Source organism: Ovis aries, chromosome 25, assembly GCF_016772045.2.
Source record: "Ovis aries strain OAR_USU_Benz2616 breed Rambouillet chromosome 25, ARS-UI_Ramb_v3.0, whole genome shotgun sequence".
NCBI lineage: Eukaryota > Metazoa > Chordata > Mammalia > Artiodactyla > Bovidae > Ovis > Ovis aries.
The window spans coordinates 4,579,982-4,593,679 of record NC_056078.1 but is presented as its reverse complement, the minus strand read 5'-3'; the positions used below and the strand labels follow the sequence as shown (position 1 = coordinate 4,593,679).

The following is a 13,698-nucleotide window of genomic DNA, read 5'->3' as shown; positions in this document are numbered from 1 at the left end:
CAAGTGAACAAAATTAGAAATGAGGAAGGAAATTAGTATTAAATAGCTGAGAGATGATAGCATGATTAAGGGATGGCACTTTATTCCTATGTAGGAATAAATCTGATGAATAAGATAATTGGATATTTCCTGCAAGAAAGTAGGGGGGAAAGAGCATGGGAAACAGTAAGTAGAAATCAGAGTGTGGAGGGCATTGAAAAAATTATGCAAGAACATTTCCAGATCCCAAATATCACCCAAAACTAATGTTTACAGTTAATTATTTCAAAGTTTCAAAGAGTGATAATGCCCTTGCATAAATTTTTCTTGAAATGTATTAGCAGCCTCAGTGCATAATAGGATTCTTTCCTCATAACACATAGAAAAGAAAAATTGTAAGACAATCTTAGTCATTAATGTTGATGTGAGACAGCTTAGATGAAGCTCAGTCATAAATTGAAAAGATGTTCATTGTTATTAGCAAGAAGTTAGCTGGTTTAATCAAAGAAAACTTTTAATCATAATAAGTTATAATAGATGAAGTCGTTAACAGTTGTCATATCAATTTCTCAGAAAGGGTATGTATAATAGAATTAATACCTATTTCTAATAAAAGTTAAGAATCGAGAGATATCTTCAAACCCTAACAAAGAATATCAACTTTATTCCGTAATACTTTTAAAGGGTCAAGTGTAGTTGACTTACAGTGTTATGTTACTTTCAGCTGTAAACAAGTGATTCAGATATATATATTATATATACAAACGTGTGTATAAATATTTAGTTTTTCTTTTTCATATTCCTTTCCCTTATAGATATTACAGGATATTGAATATAGTTATATAATACTATACCAAATAACACTTAATGGAAAAAATTTTTTAATGTTTAAAGTGTATCACTTAGGTCGAGAGGCTAAACAAGGATATCCTCAGAGATCATGTCCTTTAATTTGTGCTGGAATCCAGTATTCAAAAGAGTAAATTTTGAAAGGAAATATTTGTGGATATAATTCTATATCTAGAAAATATAAATCAAAAAGAAATTATTAGATATTATAAAGTAGGTATTCTAAAGTATATTTCATATTTTTATAAGCCTCATTTCAACGCATTGTTATTAGCCTTTTCAGTTATCTATTTCTGTATAACAAACCACCCTAAAATTTATGGCTAAAGACTATAGTCTCATGATTCCGTGGGTTGGCCAGGCTCAGCGGAGCGGTTCTTCTGTTTCCTGTTTTCAGTTGCTGTCAGTCATGCAGCTGTATTCAGCTGGAGCTCAACTGGGTCTGGAGCATTAAGGTGACTCCACTTATATGCCTGTATCTGGAACACTGGGATCTGGCTGGAGCCTTGTCCCCAGCAAAGTAATTGTACTTCTTCACATGTGGCTTAAGGAGTCAGGAGAGCATAAGCAGCGGATATGTGATGTTTCAAGACCCAGAATGTTATATCCACCACACCCTGTTGGGTAGAGGAAGTCCAGGGCCAGCCCAGATCCCAGGATGGAGGTAGGCGCTTCCTCCTGGTGTGAGGAGTGGCATGTGCAGCCGTCCACACAGAGTCATAAAGGAAACCTTAGCAAGGTCGAAATAAATTCCTTGGGAGTTCACCCATCATTAGAATCATAAGGAGAGAAGGCACTGGGCACTTTGATACCTGAAAAGTCCTGATATATGGAAGGATAGGAATGGATAGAAAGCACACAGGAAAGATGAGAGCCCTTCCTGAGTTAATTCACAGCTTTTGTACCATTTCAATTCAGATATCTATAGGATACTTGCATCCATTTGGAAAATAGATGAATAATGGTCAACAATAAGAGTTTACTGTAAGTCAGTAATAATTAAAACAATATAGTAATGATTCAAAAAATAGAAATTAGTCCTTTGGAAGGAAAAAAAGAGCCTAGACCAAAACCTGTGTATATTTAAGAGTTAAATGGGAGTGGGGTGGGATTTCTATACTCCATTTGGATTTAGGAATTGGAAAAGTTGATTCTAGAAAAAGTAAAGACAAAGATTAATGTTTTAGAAGCATGCCAGTACCATAACTATGGATTTGTGAGAGAACACGCAAAATGTAATGGGACCAGATAAAAGTATTTAAATCTTTTATAAACCTGGAAGAGAACATTAAAGGGGGAACTGGGGAACATGGGTAAGATTTGTAATACATTTGATAGGTGAAACCTAAGTGTCTCCAATGAATGAAGGAACATGACCACCAAAAAATACCAAATGCCCGAGAAACGAATGGTCAGGACATATGACACACGGTCCAAGAGAAGGATCACACAATAAGTGAGGACTTGAAAAGTGTTCAGCCACACGTGTAAGTGTGGACAAAAATGAGCTCCCTTGCGAGTATGAAAAACCGCGCAGCCGCTCTGAACAGTTACGAAGAACACTCTCAGCTGGTATTGTCACAGAGACTATGAAACAGTCCATCTTTGTGTTCAAGCAGGAGGACAGCATATAACTAGAGCCAGAAAATGTACCCACCCTTTGACCAGAAATCTCACTCCTGAGAACTTGCTTACTGGCAATGATTCAAAAGAATAGAAACCGTTCAATACAGAAATGCTGTGCAGCATTGTTAAACATTAATTAATAAGTAAATAGATATGTTATGCAACTCTGCTCCAAAACCAGTCTCTAAAAATTGGAAACTCCTTCATAAGCTTGTGAGAGAGAAGGTGAGTCAGGTGCAGAGTGCCTCTCACCAGGGTCCACGCCTGCCACTCCATTCTCCTGTGATAGTTTGAAAACTGGCCGAGTCCCAGTCCTGGCTCGCTGCCATGTGGGCAGTTGTTTTGTTTTCAGGGAAAGGGGTGAGATGTGACCCTCTGCCCATCAGAACTCCGACACAGCACCTCTCATCAATGTTATTATACACTGAGGCCGTCATCTGTCAGCCTTCACACTTTTCACTTCCTTTATGTGTGAAGGGAAAGGAATAACGTAGGGTAGAGAGGGACCAAGTGATATAGAGAGATCCTATCCCCGCAGTATGGTCAGGTGAACAAACCCAACAAGCAAAGCTGGCTGTGGGTTGGACAATGAAACAGGAGAAGGAGAGTGGAATCTTTTTTAAAGTCCTAGGATTCAAGGTAGTTCTCATTTGTCAGAATATCAGGGGTGGCCAGTTGGCGTGTTCTTGGGCATTTGTTAAGTGGATAATGTTGTCTTAAGTGGAACGAAGCTTTAAAGGCAGTTTTATAAACCGATGATCAGAGACTAGATGTCAGTATCCCACACGGCTCCCTGCAGGCCTTTCCTCCCCTCGAGATTTCAGCTCTTCCCCACTGGTGGTAATTATTGCAAGCGGATGTGTGAGCTCGTGGCATGTGCAGAATTAACTCATTTATCAGACACCACTGTGGAAGTGAAATAGTTCATGTAAGTGTATCTTCCGGAGAAGTACAAGTTTACACTTTTATTAGGCTACCTATGCCCTTGTTTTCTTGAACAGAGCGTGAAAAGCATACATTTTAAACAAATTTTTAATTGGAGGATAATTGCTCTATAATTTTGTGTTCGTTTCTGCCATACAATGACTCAAATCAGCCATAAGGGTATGTGTGTGTGTGTGTGTGTATATATCCCTTCCCTCTTTAGCCTCCTTCGCACCCCCCCCCCCAGCCCACTCCTCTGGGTCATCACAGAGCGCCGGGCTGGGCTCCCTGTATTACACAGCGATGTGTGTGTGCCCACTTGTAGCTAGAGAGCCCCAACTTTCCTATAATGTGTAGTGTAGCAAAGACATTAGGACAGCTTTGTTTGTGGAAACGGGTTTCATTTAATTTAGCCTCACGCATGCATGTCCTGTACGGCATGCATCTGGGGCATATCTGTTCTCCTGTTCCTGGCCCTCAACAGACATGGCTAGTTGATCAAGCACTCATCCCTCACGAAGCAGGCTTGGCCTTAGGAGGTTCGTTGCTCCACACAGCTGGCCTGGGGTCATGGGGATTATTCGCAGGCAACTGTTGTGTCAGCGATCTCCGCTCCACACAGATATGGAGTAGCCTACTGACTGTGCATCCTCTTGTTCAGTGCTGAATGCACCAAGGTGAGACACTGACAATAAACAAGGTCCTGCTGTGCAGCACAGGGAGCTATATTCAATATCCTGTAATAAGCCATAATGGAAAAGAATGTCTATATCTCTATGTAACTGAATTGCTTTGCTCTACAGCAGAACTCAACACAACATTATAAATCAACTATACTTCAATAAAATAAACTTTAAAAACAAGAAACTGACATTGCACTCAGGTTTTTTAAAGATGATTTCAAGGGAAAACATGTACAGTGTGGGTAATTGGATCCTTGCTGTGCTCACCGTTTACATGAAGTTCATATTCTGAGCCTCCCTTTTACTTATAGTCTTGTCTGTGCCTTTTGGTTCAATGTCAGTAATTTCTTGGTTACTGAATATTTGTTATTACCGAAATAAGCTCTGGAGGAATAAAGCTTCTACTGGAAACTGTCACTAAATTAGCCATTTTACAAAGTAGTTTAGTGTCTGTACTTAATCAAGTAGCATTCTAGTAGCATTTCAACCTCCCAAGCTTTTTGGATTCAAAGTGAAATCTTCTTTGTGAAATTACATTGTTGGCAAAACTCTTTATTTCTGGCTTCTTGCCTCCTGACTGGTAGGACCTCATTTCTCCCCAAGGAATGTTTGAATGGCTGCCAGTAGTAAGGTCTGGTTCTTCAAATATGCAGGTATTTTATCAATTCAGGTAAAAATAGATGAAGCAAGCCAAGATGTTTTCATTGAGATACTTAGACTTGATGATCAGAACCAACTATATTAAGAAAGATAGAAACTAACTGAAGTCTCACTGGGTTGCATAAAATGTGGATGAGTCAGCAAGACTTTTAAAAAGTGAGAAAAATGAATTTTTCTTTTCTTTCATTCCTTTTGTTCAGTAGTTAAGTTTGCTGTGAAATAAAAAATGTGCCTGCTGTTTTGCTTTGTTTTTCAAGGGGGAATCGTTTCCTGATTCAGGGCTGTCACTGGGCAGAAGGTTATCGTGGCACGCTGGCAGCCCAGACCCCCCACCCTTCCCCAGAGCCACTCACCCCCAGCCTGTGCAGCCATCCTTCCTGCCCCACCTCTGCTGGTCACACCTTATCAGGCGTAAAAGCAGGCAGTGCCCAAATTATGCTGTTAATCTTTTTTCAAAAGCTTCTTTATTTTATATTGGTGTATAACAATTAACAATTGTTATAACAGTTAACAGTGTTCTAATAGTTTCAGGTAGATAGCAAAGGGACTCAGCCATACACAGATATGTATCCATCCTCCCCCCAACTCCCCTCCCATCCAGGCTGCCACGTGACATGGAGAAGGGTTCCCTGTGCCATACACTAGGACCTTGGTGGTTATCCGTTTTTAACATAGCAGTGTGTACAAGTCCATCCCAAACTCCCTAACTATCCCTACCCCCCCATCCTGCCCTCCCCAGCAACCGTAGGTTCATTCTCTATATGCTGTTGGTCATAATTAAATTACAAATTATTTCATCAGATGTATAAATCCTACTAGTCTATCAAATTGGGAACATGACCATCTCTCAGGAATGTATAGTTATAGAAGGTCTGTCATCCTATAGAAGGTGCCACGTGTGGAGCAGGTCCTTAAGCCTTTCCGGAATGTTGAGTGAAGGACACCTGAGTGCCTGTCAGCAGGCACTGAGGAGTCGTGATGGGGGAGAGCGACGTGCGGCGGGGAACCTGCTGTATGCTCCTGCAGGTGGGGTGCTCAGCACGGCACCCTGGCCCTGCCGCCTGGCTCCTTCCAGAGCTCCCGGCAGCTCCACCATCCTCTCTCATTAACGGGCTGTGTGGGACCCTCCAGAAACCACCGGCTGAGCAGGTAGCTTCATTAGGAGACGCAGCCAGCAGCCAGGGGGAGACGTAATAGGTTAAATTAAGCACAGAGCACCCGTGACACGGACCCCAGTGTGGTTTCTCAGCCATTAATCAAATCATGTGAGAAAGCGGCAGCAGCGCTAAGGCACCTGCTGTATCCCTCAGAGTCCAGCTGCAGACGCGCTCGGGCATGGGCGTGTGGAGGGGAGTCCGTGTGGATGGTGAGATGCATCCCTGGTCCTCACCTCCACCTTGCTGAAAAGCAGGATTTTCTCTGCATGCCTTTCAGCATTTCTGGGCCAGTGTTCTTGTGTTCGGCCCTCAGAGCTGGGCTAGTCTGGTGCCCATTTCAAAGAATATCACATTCCCTTTCCTGCCCAGCTCCAGACACTGAATGTGAAGTCACTGGTGCTGGGAACAGAAATGGCCCTGTGCTGTTTGGGGGCGGGGGTGGGGGGAGGGAAGGCAGTCACGCTGATCTCTGCTGCCCGTGCTACAGATCTTCTGTAAGGGTTTTAGTGAAAATATTTGCTAATCTCTCTCACTACCACCATCTTCACCTTCAGGGAGCAGGTCATCCAAGCAGCCCAAAATGCTCACCTTCCTGCAGCTGGATTGGCGTGTGTGTGGCATGCAACTTAACTGTTGTGCATGACAGCTGTGTGTCCAGCCAGGACCATCACATGTGAAACGTACTCTGTGACCACATTCTTTGGCATTGTATCACAGTCTCTCAGGGCAGTTCTTGGCTTCACACAGCACATACACACCGGCAGACATGCACACGCACTTACACACATCTGCAGATACGCACACACGTATACACATGTGGCCCTCTCAAACCCACACATCTGTTTTTCAGAGGACCCATCACCTGCGCCTTACATGTACCCCAGAGGCACTCGAGTGAGGAGAGAGATTACTGTTCAAAGGAAAATTCTAAATCTTATTTCAGGTCTTGACTCAGATGAAGAACTTGGGCTGCTGTGTCATCACACATCCTGTCTAGGTGATTGTTTGGGGCTGATGGTGGGCGCGCCGTCCTCCATGGCCTTTCCTTTCTGTTTCATTATCTGCACGTGTGCATGGTCATAGACGCGCGGAGGGCTGGGGATGCACAGGGTGACATGTCCGGGCCATCGTGTCTCAAGGATGCTCTCCAGGTTTGGAGAGAGGTGCCTCTCCCGAGTTCTGTTCATCACCCAACGCCGTTCGTTCACACCCAGTGACAGCTTTGGCATTTCTTGGGATGTGCACAGAAGAAAGATTGGCTGTAGCAAGTCCAGTGTCTGCTTGTTTTCCCCATAGCTGTGGTGTCTGTGTGCTGTGCAGCCCAGCAGGACAGCCAATCTGAATGCTTGCTGATTGTCAGCAGATTGCCTGAGTTTGTTTTTCTTTGTTTTCTTTAAAACAGGGCAATAACTGGTTGGGGGAGGGGCAGATTTTATTTAGAAACTGTTCCTTTCCACAAGGAGACAGTGCCTTGCAGCTTTTCCTGACGCTTCTGTCTGTGTGTGTCTCCCCTTCCCAGACCAGAGAGTGGCGTCCTTCTGTACCCTGACGGACATGCACCCTGAGCAGGACCTGGAAGGGGCCCAGGAGCTGCCCTTATGTGTCGATCCTGGCCGCGGCAAAGATTTCATGGATCCAGCTGGGTATGTGTCCCCTGCGGTGTGCCTCCTTCCCAGGCCCCAGGCCCCAGCAATTAACAGAAACTCAGCCCAAAGCAGCCAGGAAACCATTTCACCTGTCTTCACCTAGTCCTGAAGGACCCAGAGGAGGGACTGAGTAGGCCTGCCTCTGCTTCCTGCCCCGCTGGGCTGGATGGAGCTTGTGCTCCACGGGCGAGTCCTGCCTCCAAGACGTGTAGACCTCCTGGATGGTGAGGTTGAGTTCCCGCGTGGGAGGGGGGGGGGGCCCAGTCAGTGTCTGCCACCTGATCACAGCAGCAGCACTGGACAGGATACCTTGCTGACCACCCTCCCTCTACCAGGCTGCACGTACTCAACTCCTGAGCACACATGCTCCCCTCAACTCTGGGCCTCCACCCAGCCCCTCACCTCCCGCTGAAGTATGCCAGGAGCCAGCTCTCTCTACCCCCGTGTTCTTCTTTCTTCTTCTTTTTTTTAATACTTTTTTCTGCATCACATGACATGTGGGATCCTAGTTCCCCAGTGGGGATTGAACCCACGCCCCTTGCATGGCCAACACAGGGTCCTCACCACCAGAGCACCAGGGAAGTCCCTCTGTCCCTGCGTTCTTGATGTGTCCGTCACCCACAGAGTGATGCTGTCTCAGTGCCATCCACTCCTAATTCCCACTCTTCTGTCAGCTTGAGTGGCCAGCGACTTGCATGATCATCTTGGTGATGAGTTTCTTGATACATTCTTGATAGAGAAAGGCAAATTGGGGCAATTGGGTCTCTCTTTGGTTCCCAGGACTTGATTCTGGTCTGCCTAATCTCGGCTACCTAAACGCATTTAGATCATCTGTCCTTTGTTTTCTTACCAGTGTATACGCCAGTAGAGATTCTGAAGCCCCTTTTAAGTCAAAAGCCACCCAGGAGGGATTTTCCACCAAAGCAGTGACATGCTGACCTTCAACATCTGACATAATCTTATTTATTTCCTTGCTGTGCTCTCGGCACATGATAGCATGTCTTCCATGAAAACATTGCCGACTTATTGAATGCCCTGGCTTGACTTCAGCACTCTTGAGTTGTCCTAACTCATTCCTTCCTTGCTAGGGAGCGGTCTCCATCCACACTGACTGGGAAAGTCAACCAGCTGGAGTTGATTCTTCGGCAGCTGCAGACAGACCTTCGGAAGGTAAAACAATCAATTGGAAGTTCCTGCTCAGAACTCTTTCTCTTATACAATCAACCCCTTTTAACTACTAGGAATAAAAAGAAAGACCCTTGAGAACAATAAGTGCCCTCATCAAAGCCCAACAGTAAATGGGAATGGAGATGCCCAAGGTCTGACTCCATCTCCTGCCCACAGCTACTGTATTTTATTGTAGGAGACTCAGGATCCAGTAGATATGACTGAACGAGGGTGAGCCTTTGGGTGGCCGGTCTTCAGAGTGAGGTAGACACGCAGCATACTAGCATTTGTCAGTTCAGTGGGTTATCAGTTATGAGTTGACCTAAAAGGAGTTAGTTGGTGCCAGGAAGCCTGGTCACCCCAAGCTGTGGTCCCCCCAGTGAGCCAGCATCTTCTCTACCCAGCAACCTGTGTGTGCTCAGTCCTCAAAAGACATGACATTGTTTATTCCATGGACATTTGCTGAGCTCTTGCTGAATTATCAGTGCCATGCTGGGTAGCTGCTTCACTCCCCAGGAAAATGAAGTGGAGTACAGTAGTTGGAGCGTGATAGTTGGGTGGGGAGGGTTTTGTTGGTGAAAGAAGGGAGAAGTAACAGCTGACATGAATGCTGGTGGAAATAACCCAGTTGGGAGGGAAAGAATGGTGGGAATAAAGAGTGTAATGTCCTAAGCCTAACAAGGAGGGTGTAGCCCCAGATGTGAGTAGGGACTATTCTCAATAGTTACCAGAGTGTGTAGGAGTGATTCACGCACGAGTGCAAGTCTACCTTAGAGATATTGCAGGTTTGGTTCCAGACTACTGCAATAAAGTGAATATGACGATAAATTGAGTCACGTGAATATTTTGGTTTCTCAGTTCATACAAAAATCATGTTTACACTGTACCGTAGTCTATTAAGTGGTGCAGTAGCATTATGTCTACAAAAACAATGTACATTCCTTAATTAAAAAATACTTTATGCTAAAAAGTGCCACAGCAGTTAGAGTAGTGACACTGAAGATCAGAGATCACTATAACAAATGTAATAGCAATGGAAAAGTCTGGAATACTGGCAGAATTACCAGATGTGCCGCAGAACCATGACGTGAGCAGATGCAGTTGGCTGAATGGTGCTGAGAGACTCGCTTAATGCAGGGTTGCCACAGACCTGCAAATTGTCAAACATCAGTCTCTGCAAAGCCTAGTGAAGGGAGGTTTGGCTGTAGTCCAAACAGAGACAGGTTGACGGAGTTCTCCTCTAGTTGACTTCTTTATTCCAGAACTGAGGGTGAGCAGTGGGAAAGAGGGTGAGAGCTATAAGGATGGAGGGAAGGTGTCAAATGGAGGGTAATTGGGTATTTAGTGGGACTGTAGCATGAATTAGGTGTTTCCTCCAATGTGGGTGACCAACTGTCCTAGTTTACCTGGTGGGTTTTAGACACAGAACTTTTAGAGCTGGCACCGGGAACATCTCAGACCAACTGGGATGGCTGGTAGCTCTGTTTCCCGACAGGTGTAGAATAATTGGAGAGTTGAATTTAACCAATGTTAGAGCTACGCAGTTTGTAAAGGACATGATTAAACTGAGGGACTCAGAGTCTAAGCTGGGTGAGGCGGGATAATGTCCCTGCAGTGGGTGTTAATGGACGTTGACCATAAGGCAGGATTGGTGGATTAGATCATTTTTGAGGGGTGGATACTGAAGAAATTATTTTAAAAAGACAACAGGCAGTGATCAGGCAGTCAGGGCTTGAAACATTTAGGAACACGTGCAGTTATCAATAATAGCTTCAAGGTCCAGGATATGGCTGAGGCGGGGTGAGGGGTAGTGAGGAGGGTGGGCTTAAGATCACAGAAAGGCTGAATTGTATGGATTGGCTACTGGGTCTTGAAGTCATTAACAGACATGATGAATGGAGAAGGGAAGAAGAAAAGTGAACCATGTTCTAGAATCTTCCATGATGGCAAGGGCTGGAGATACAGTTGACCATGGCAGAGAGCAGGGGTGCCAGGTCTTACAGCCAATGTCCTGCTGTCAAAGGAGCTGGGATTTTAGGGGAGAGCAATTACCTGCCCTGGGCAGCAGGGGCAAGGTGTTGGTCTGTCTTGCCTCTAACCAACGTGCTCTTCAAAACAAGCCCTCACCATTCTGAGCTGCTGGGAAAGCAGCATCCCCAAGAGAGAGCCAAGACTCATTTACAGCTGAAATTAAAGGAACAGTCATGGAAGAAGGTGTTTAGAGAAGGTTTTCGTGACAGGACACTCTCCTTGGGTAGAGGAGAAGGGCTGGGGGTCATGAGAGGCTGGCAGCTGGGCTGCAGCAGGAATGTCTGAGCTGTGTTGGGAATGAGAGCCCCGAGCTAGGGGAGAACAGGAGCTTGAGCCTCTTGCAGTGACCAAGAGAAGACCAGAATTGAGTGGGCTGAATTAGCAACCAGTCCTAATCTAAGCCTCCTCTTGAGACTGGTGTCTTTGTTCATTAAATGAGGCAAGTGGTGTTGGGGATGGGTTGTGGAGGGACAGGAAAAAGGAGCAAACATCAAGGACAGGACCAGACATGCTAAGGGGGCCAGTGTCCTGAAGAGCCTGAGCTCCCAGCTCAGTGCTGCAGGTGTGTCTGCGGTGTTGACAAACAAGTCACCTCCCTTTAAAAATAGCACTCACCGTGAGGATGACCTCCTCTTTCTCTCTTGGTCAAGACATCCCTTTCAGCATTTGGGAGCTCAAATTTCTGTGTGTTGGACACAAATTACTGTCTATTGGAAACTGTGATTCTTCTGAAACGTCTTGATTATTTGAACAGGTTTTAGTAGCACACTTTGAAGGTTGTATTATGTATTATGGACATACACCGTCTCAGGAAAGCTTTCAGATGAGAAGAGCTGGTGGAAACCAAACCCACAATCAGCAGCTCTGCAGATTCTGACTTGTCCAGTAAGAAGGCATGCTGTGGAAGCTCTGTCCTCCTCTCCAAGGCCACACCTCTTCCCAGGCCCCCTTTTTCAGAGAGAAGATGATCGAAACTGGTTTATCATCTTCCCATATAACAGCTGTCTTGGCTCCTATGGGAGCAAAGTGGGATGAAAGAAAGAATATTCTTAGTTAAACTCTTACTCTCACCCTCCTTTTTGGGGAAGCCAGAACAGGCAGTCAGATCCCCTCTGCCACCAAGAAATAAATAAACAAATCGGTAACATACATAAGTAGGGACAGAAGTGCTCAGACTGCAGCTGGGAGGAGAGGCTGTGTCTAGCAGGTGCATGACTGTCTGTCTCCGTCCCCCTCTCCCAGGAGAAGCAGGACAAGGCAGCGCTGCAGGCGGAGGTGCAGCACCTGCGGCAGGACAACCTGCGGCTGCAGGAGGAGTCGCAGACAGCCGCGGCCCAGCTGCGCAAGTTCACAGAGTGGTTCTTCAACACCATCGACAAGAAGCCGTAACCAGGCCGCCGCCCAGCCGGGGACCCCGGGGAAGCCCGGAGTCCCTTCATAGTCGCCAACATGTGGTTTCTCGCTGTGCTTCTGGCCCATCGTAGCTGTGTTTGCTGTCCCGCTCTGTCTAGCACCATGCCCCCAGCAGGACAGGGAGCCACCGTGTGACCGCAGAGAGCACCACCCGTGAAGATGAATGTAACGCTGGTGTCAGTGTGGACTTTCAGGCCCTGCTGAAATGGCGCTCTGCGTGGGCTAACCTCACAAGGGACGATGGTTGGGCTTTATGTATCAGGTGACCCGGTAGAGATATTAAAGCAGTTTACCATAGTTTGGGCTTTAGAATTGTAAAATAAACATGAGAACAAATAATCAGACATATACTTTAATGTTAAAGGTGCTCTATTTTTTTGGATGTACAGTAGTTTTATTTCCACAGCCACATTATCATAGCAATAAGAAAGAAGCAGATGAAATAGTTGGAAAAGCCGTGTCGGGGCAGGGGGGACAGAAAAAGCACTGATGTGTCTAACACAAGTTCAAATGCAGTTCCTTTAGAGACTTATTTATTTGCAGGAGCAAACGGTGCCTGAATATTAACAGTGTTCTGATTAAAAAAAAGATTCATATGCCTTGTAAATGGCTCACTGAGTAGTCACTTCAACTCTTAGTTCACTTTTGTATAGTTAATGCTCTGTTGAAAAAAAGCGTCAATCTGCTTACTTACGAGAGCCCTCCTGTGTGCCATGAGCCAGCAGAATCACTTGTACAATGCCAAATTTGTTTATCTTTGTACAGAAGCTTTGATGAAGTGTCTTGTATTTAACACCCTTATTTAAGCTTATTTAACCTTAAACTGTTAATTTTATAAACTTTGGTTTCACCTGCACTATGACGGAGGGCGGTGTAGGTGGCAGAGGGCTCAGAAGAGGCTGAGCTTGCCAGAGCAGAGTGAGGAGCGGGGCCGGACCTTCTAACAACTGGATGCTGCTAGTAACAAGTTGTTTGTATTGCTTTACCATTTTTAACTGTTCTATTTGAGATGAACGTACATTTTGCTTTTTTAAATAAATGTTTAAAATGAGTCCACACAAGGAACAGTGTTATCAGGTGAATGTAGACTTTGATGCTCTGAAATGTCAACAATCTGAGTGTATGAGAATTTACTCTGGGACCTTAATCTATACTGAGTACTACTTAGCCTGCTTACAGAATCCCAACCTGATTTAAAGTGAAGAGTTACTAGTAGCGTTCAGTGGTTGCCGCTTGCCAGAGCCTGTTCTTCACACTCTTCCTCCATCTCATTGAACCCTAGCATTACCCTTCCTGGTTGGGTGCTGGGATTCCCATCTTCCAGCTCAGTAAACTAAGGCTGAAGCCAGGCAGATGTGTTTGCTTTACAGGGTAACCAAGCAGATACAAAAGTCGATGTTATTTAGAGAAAACAAAGGAACCTGATCTAGCCTCCCTGATGGGCAGTCTTCGCACCTCCCTAAGCCGTACCTATAGACCAGACCAGAAGGCTTCTGTTTGTTTTTTGGTCATGCCACATGGCATGTGAGATCTTGGTTTTCTGACCAGGGATGGATCTCAGGC

The 13,698-nt window shown here is 45.3% G+C and overlaps 1 protein-coding gene across 23 annotated transcripts in view; it reads left to right on the top strand.

Moving 5' to 3' along the window:
• SIPA1L2 (signal induced proliferation associated 1 like 2) overlaps positions 1-13,196 on the top strand; it is a 247,224-nt gene extending 234,028 nt beyond the window's left edge. For 20 of the 23 annotated variants that reach the window (XM_042241105.2, XM_042241109.2, XM_042241104.1 and 17 more), the window contains 4 exons: positions 6,822-6,875; positions 7,398-7,521; positions 8,613-8,694; positions 11,965-13,196. In XM_042241105.2, the coding sequence (XP_042097039.1) occupies positions 6,822-6,875; positions 7,398-7,521; positions 8,613-8,694; positions 11,965-12,111 (407 nt within the window). In that variant the 3' untranslated portion in view covers positions 12,112-13,196. The remainder of the gene's footprint in view (positions 1-6,821; positions 6,876-7,397; positions 7,522-8,612; positions 8,695-11,964) is intronic. The other 3 variants (XM_060406576.1, XM_027962260.2, XM_060406575.1) reach the window with 1 other exon arrangement.
• The last annotated feature ends 502 nt before the right edge of the window (positions 13,197-13,698 follow it).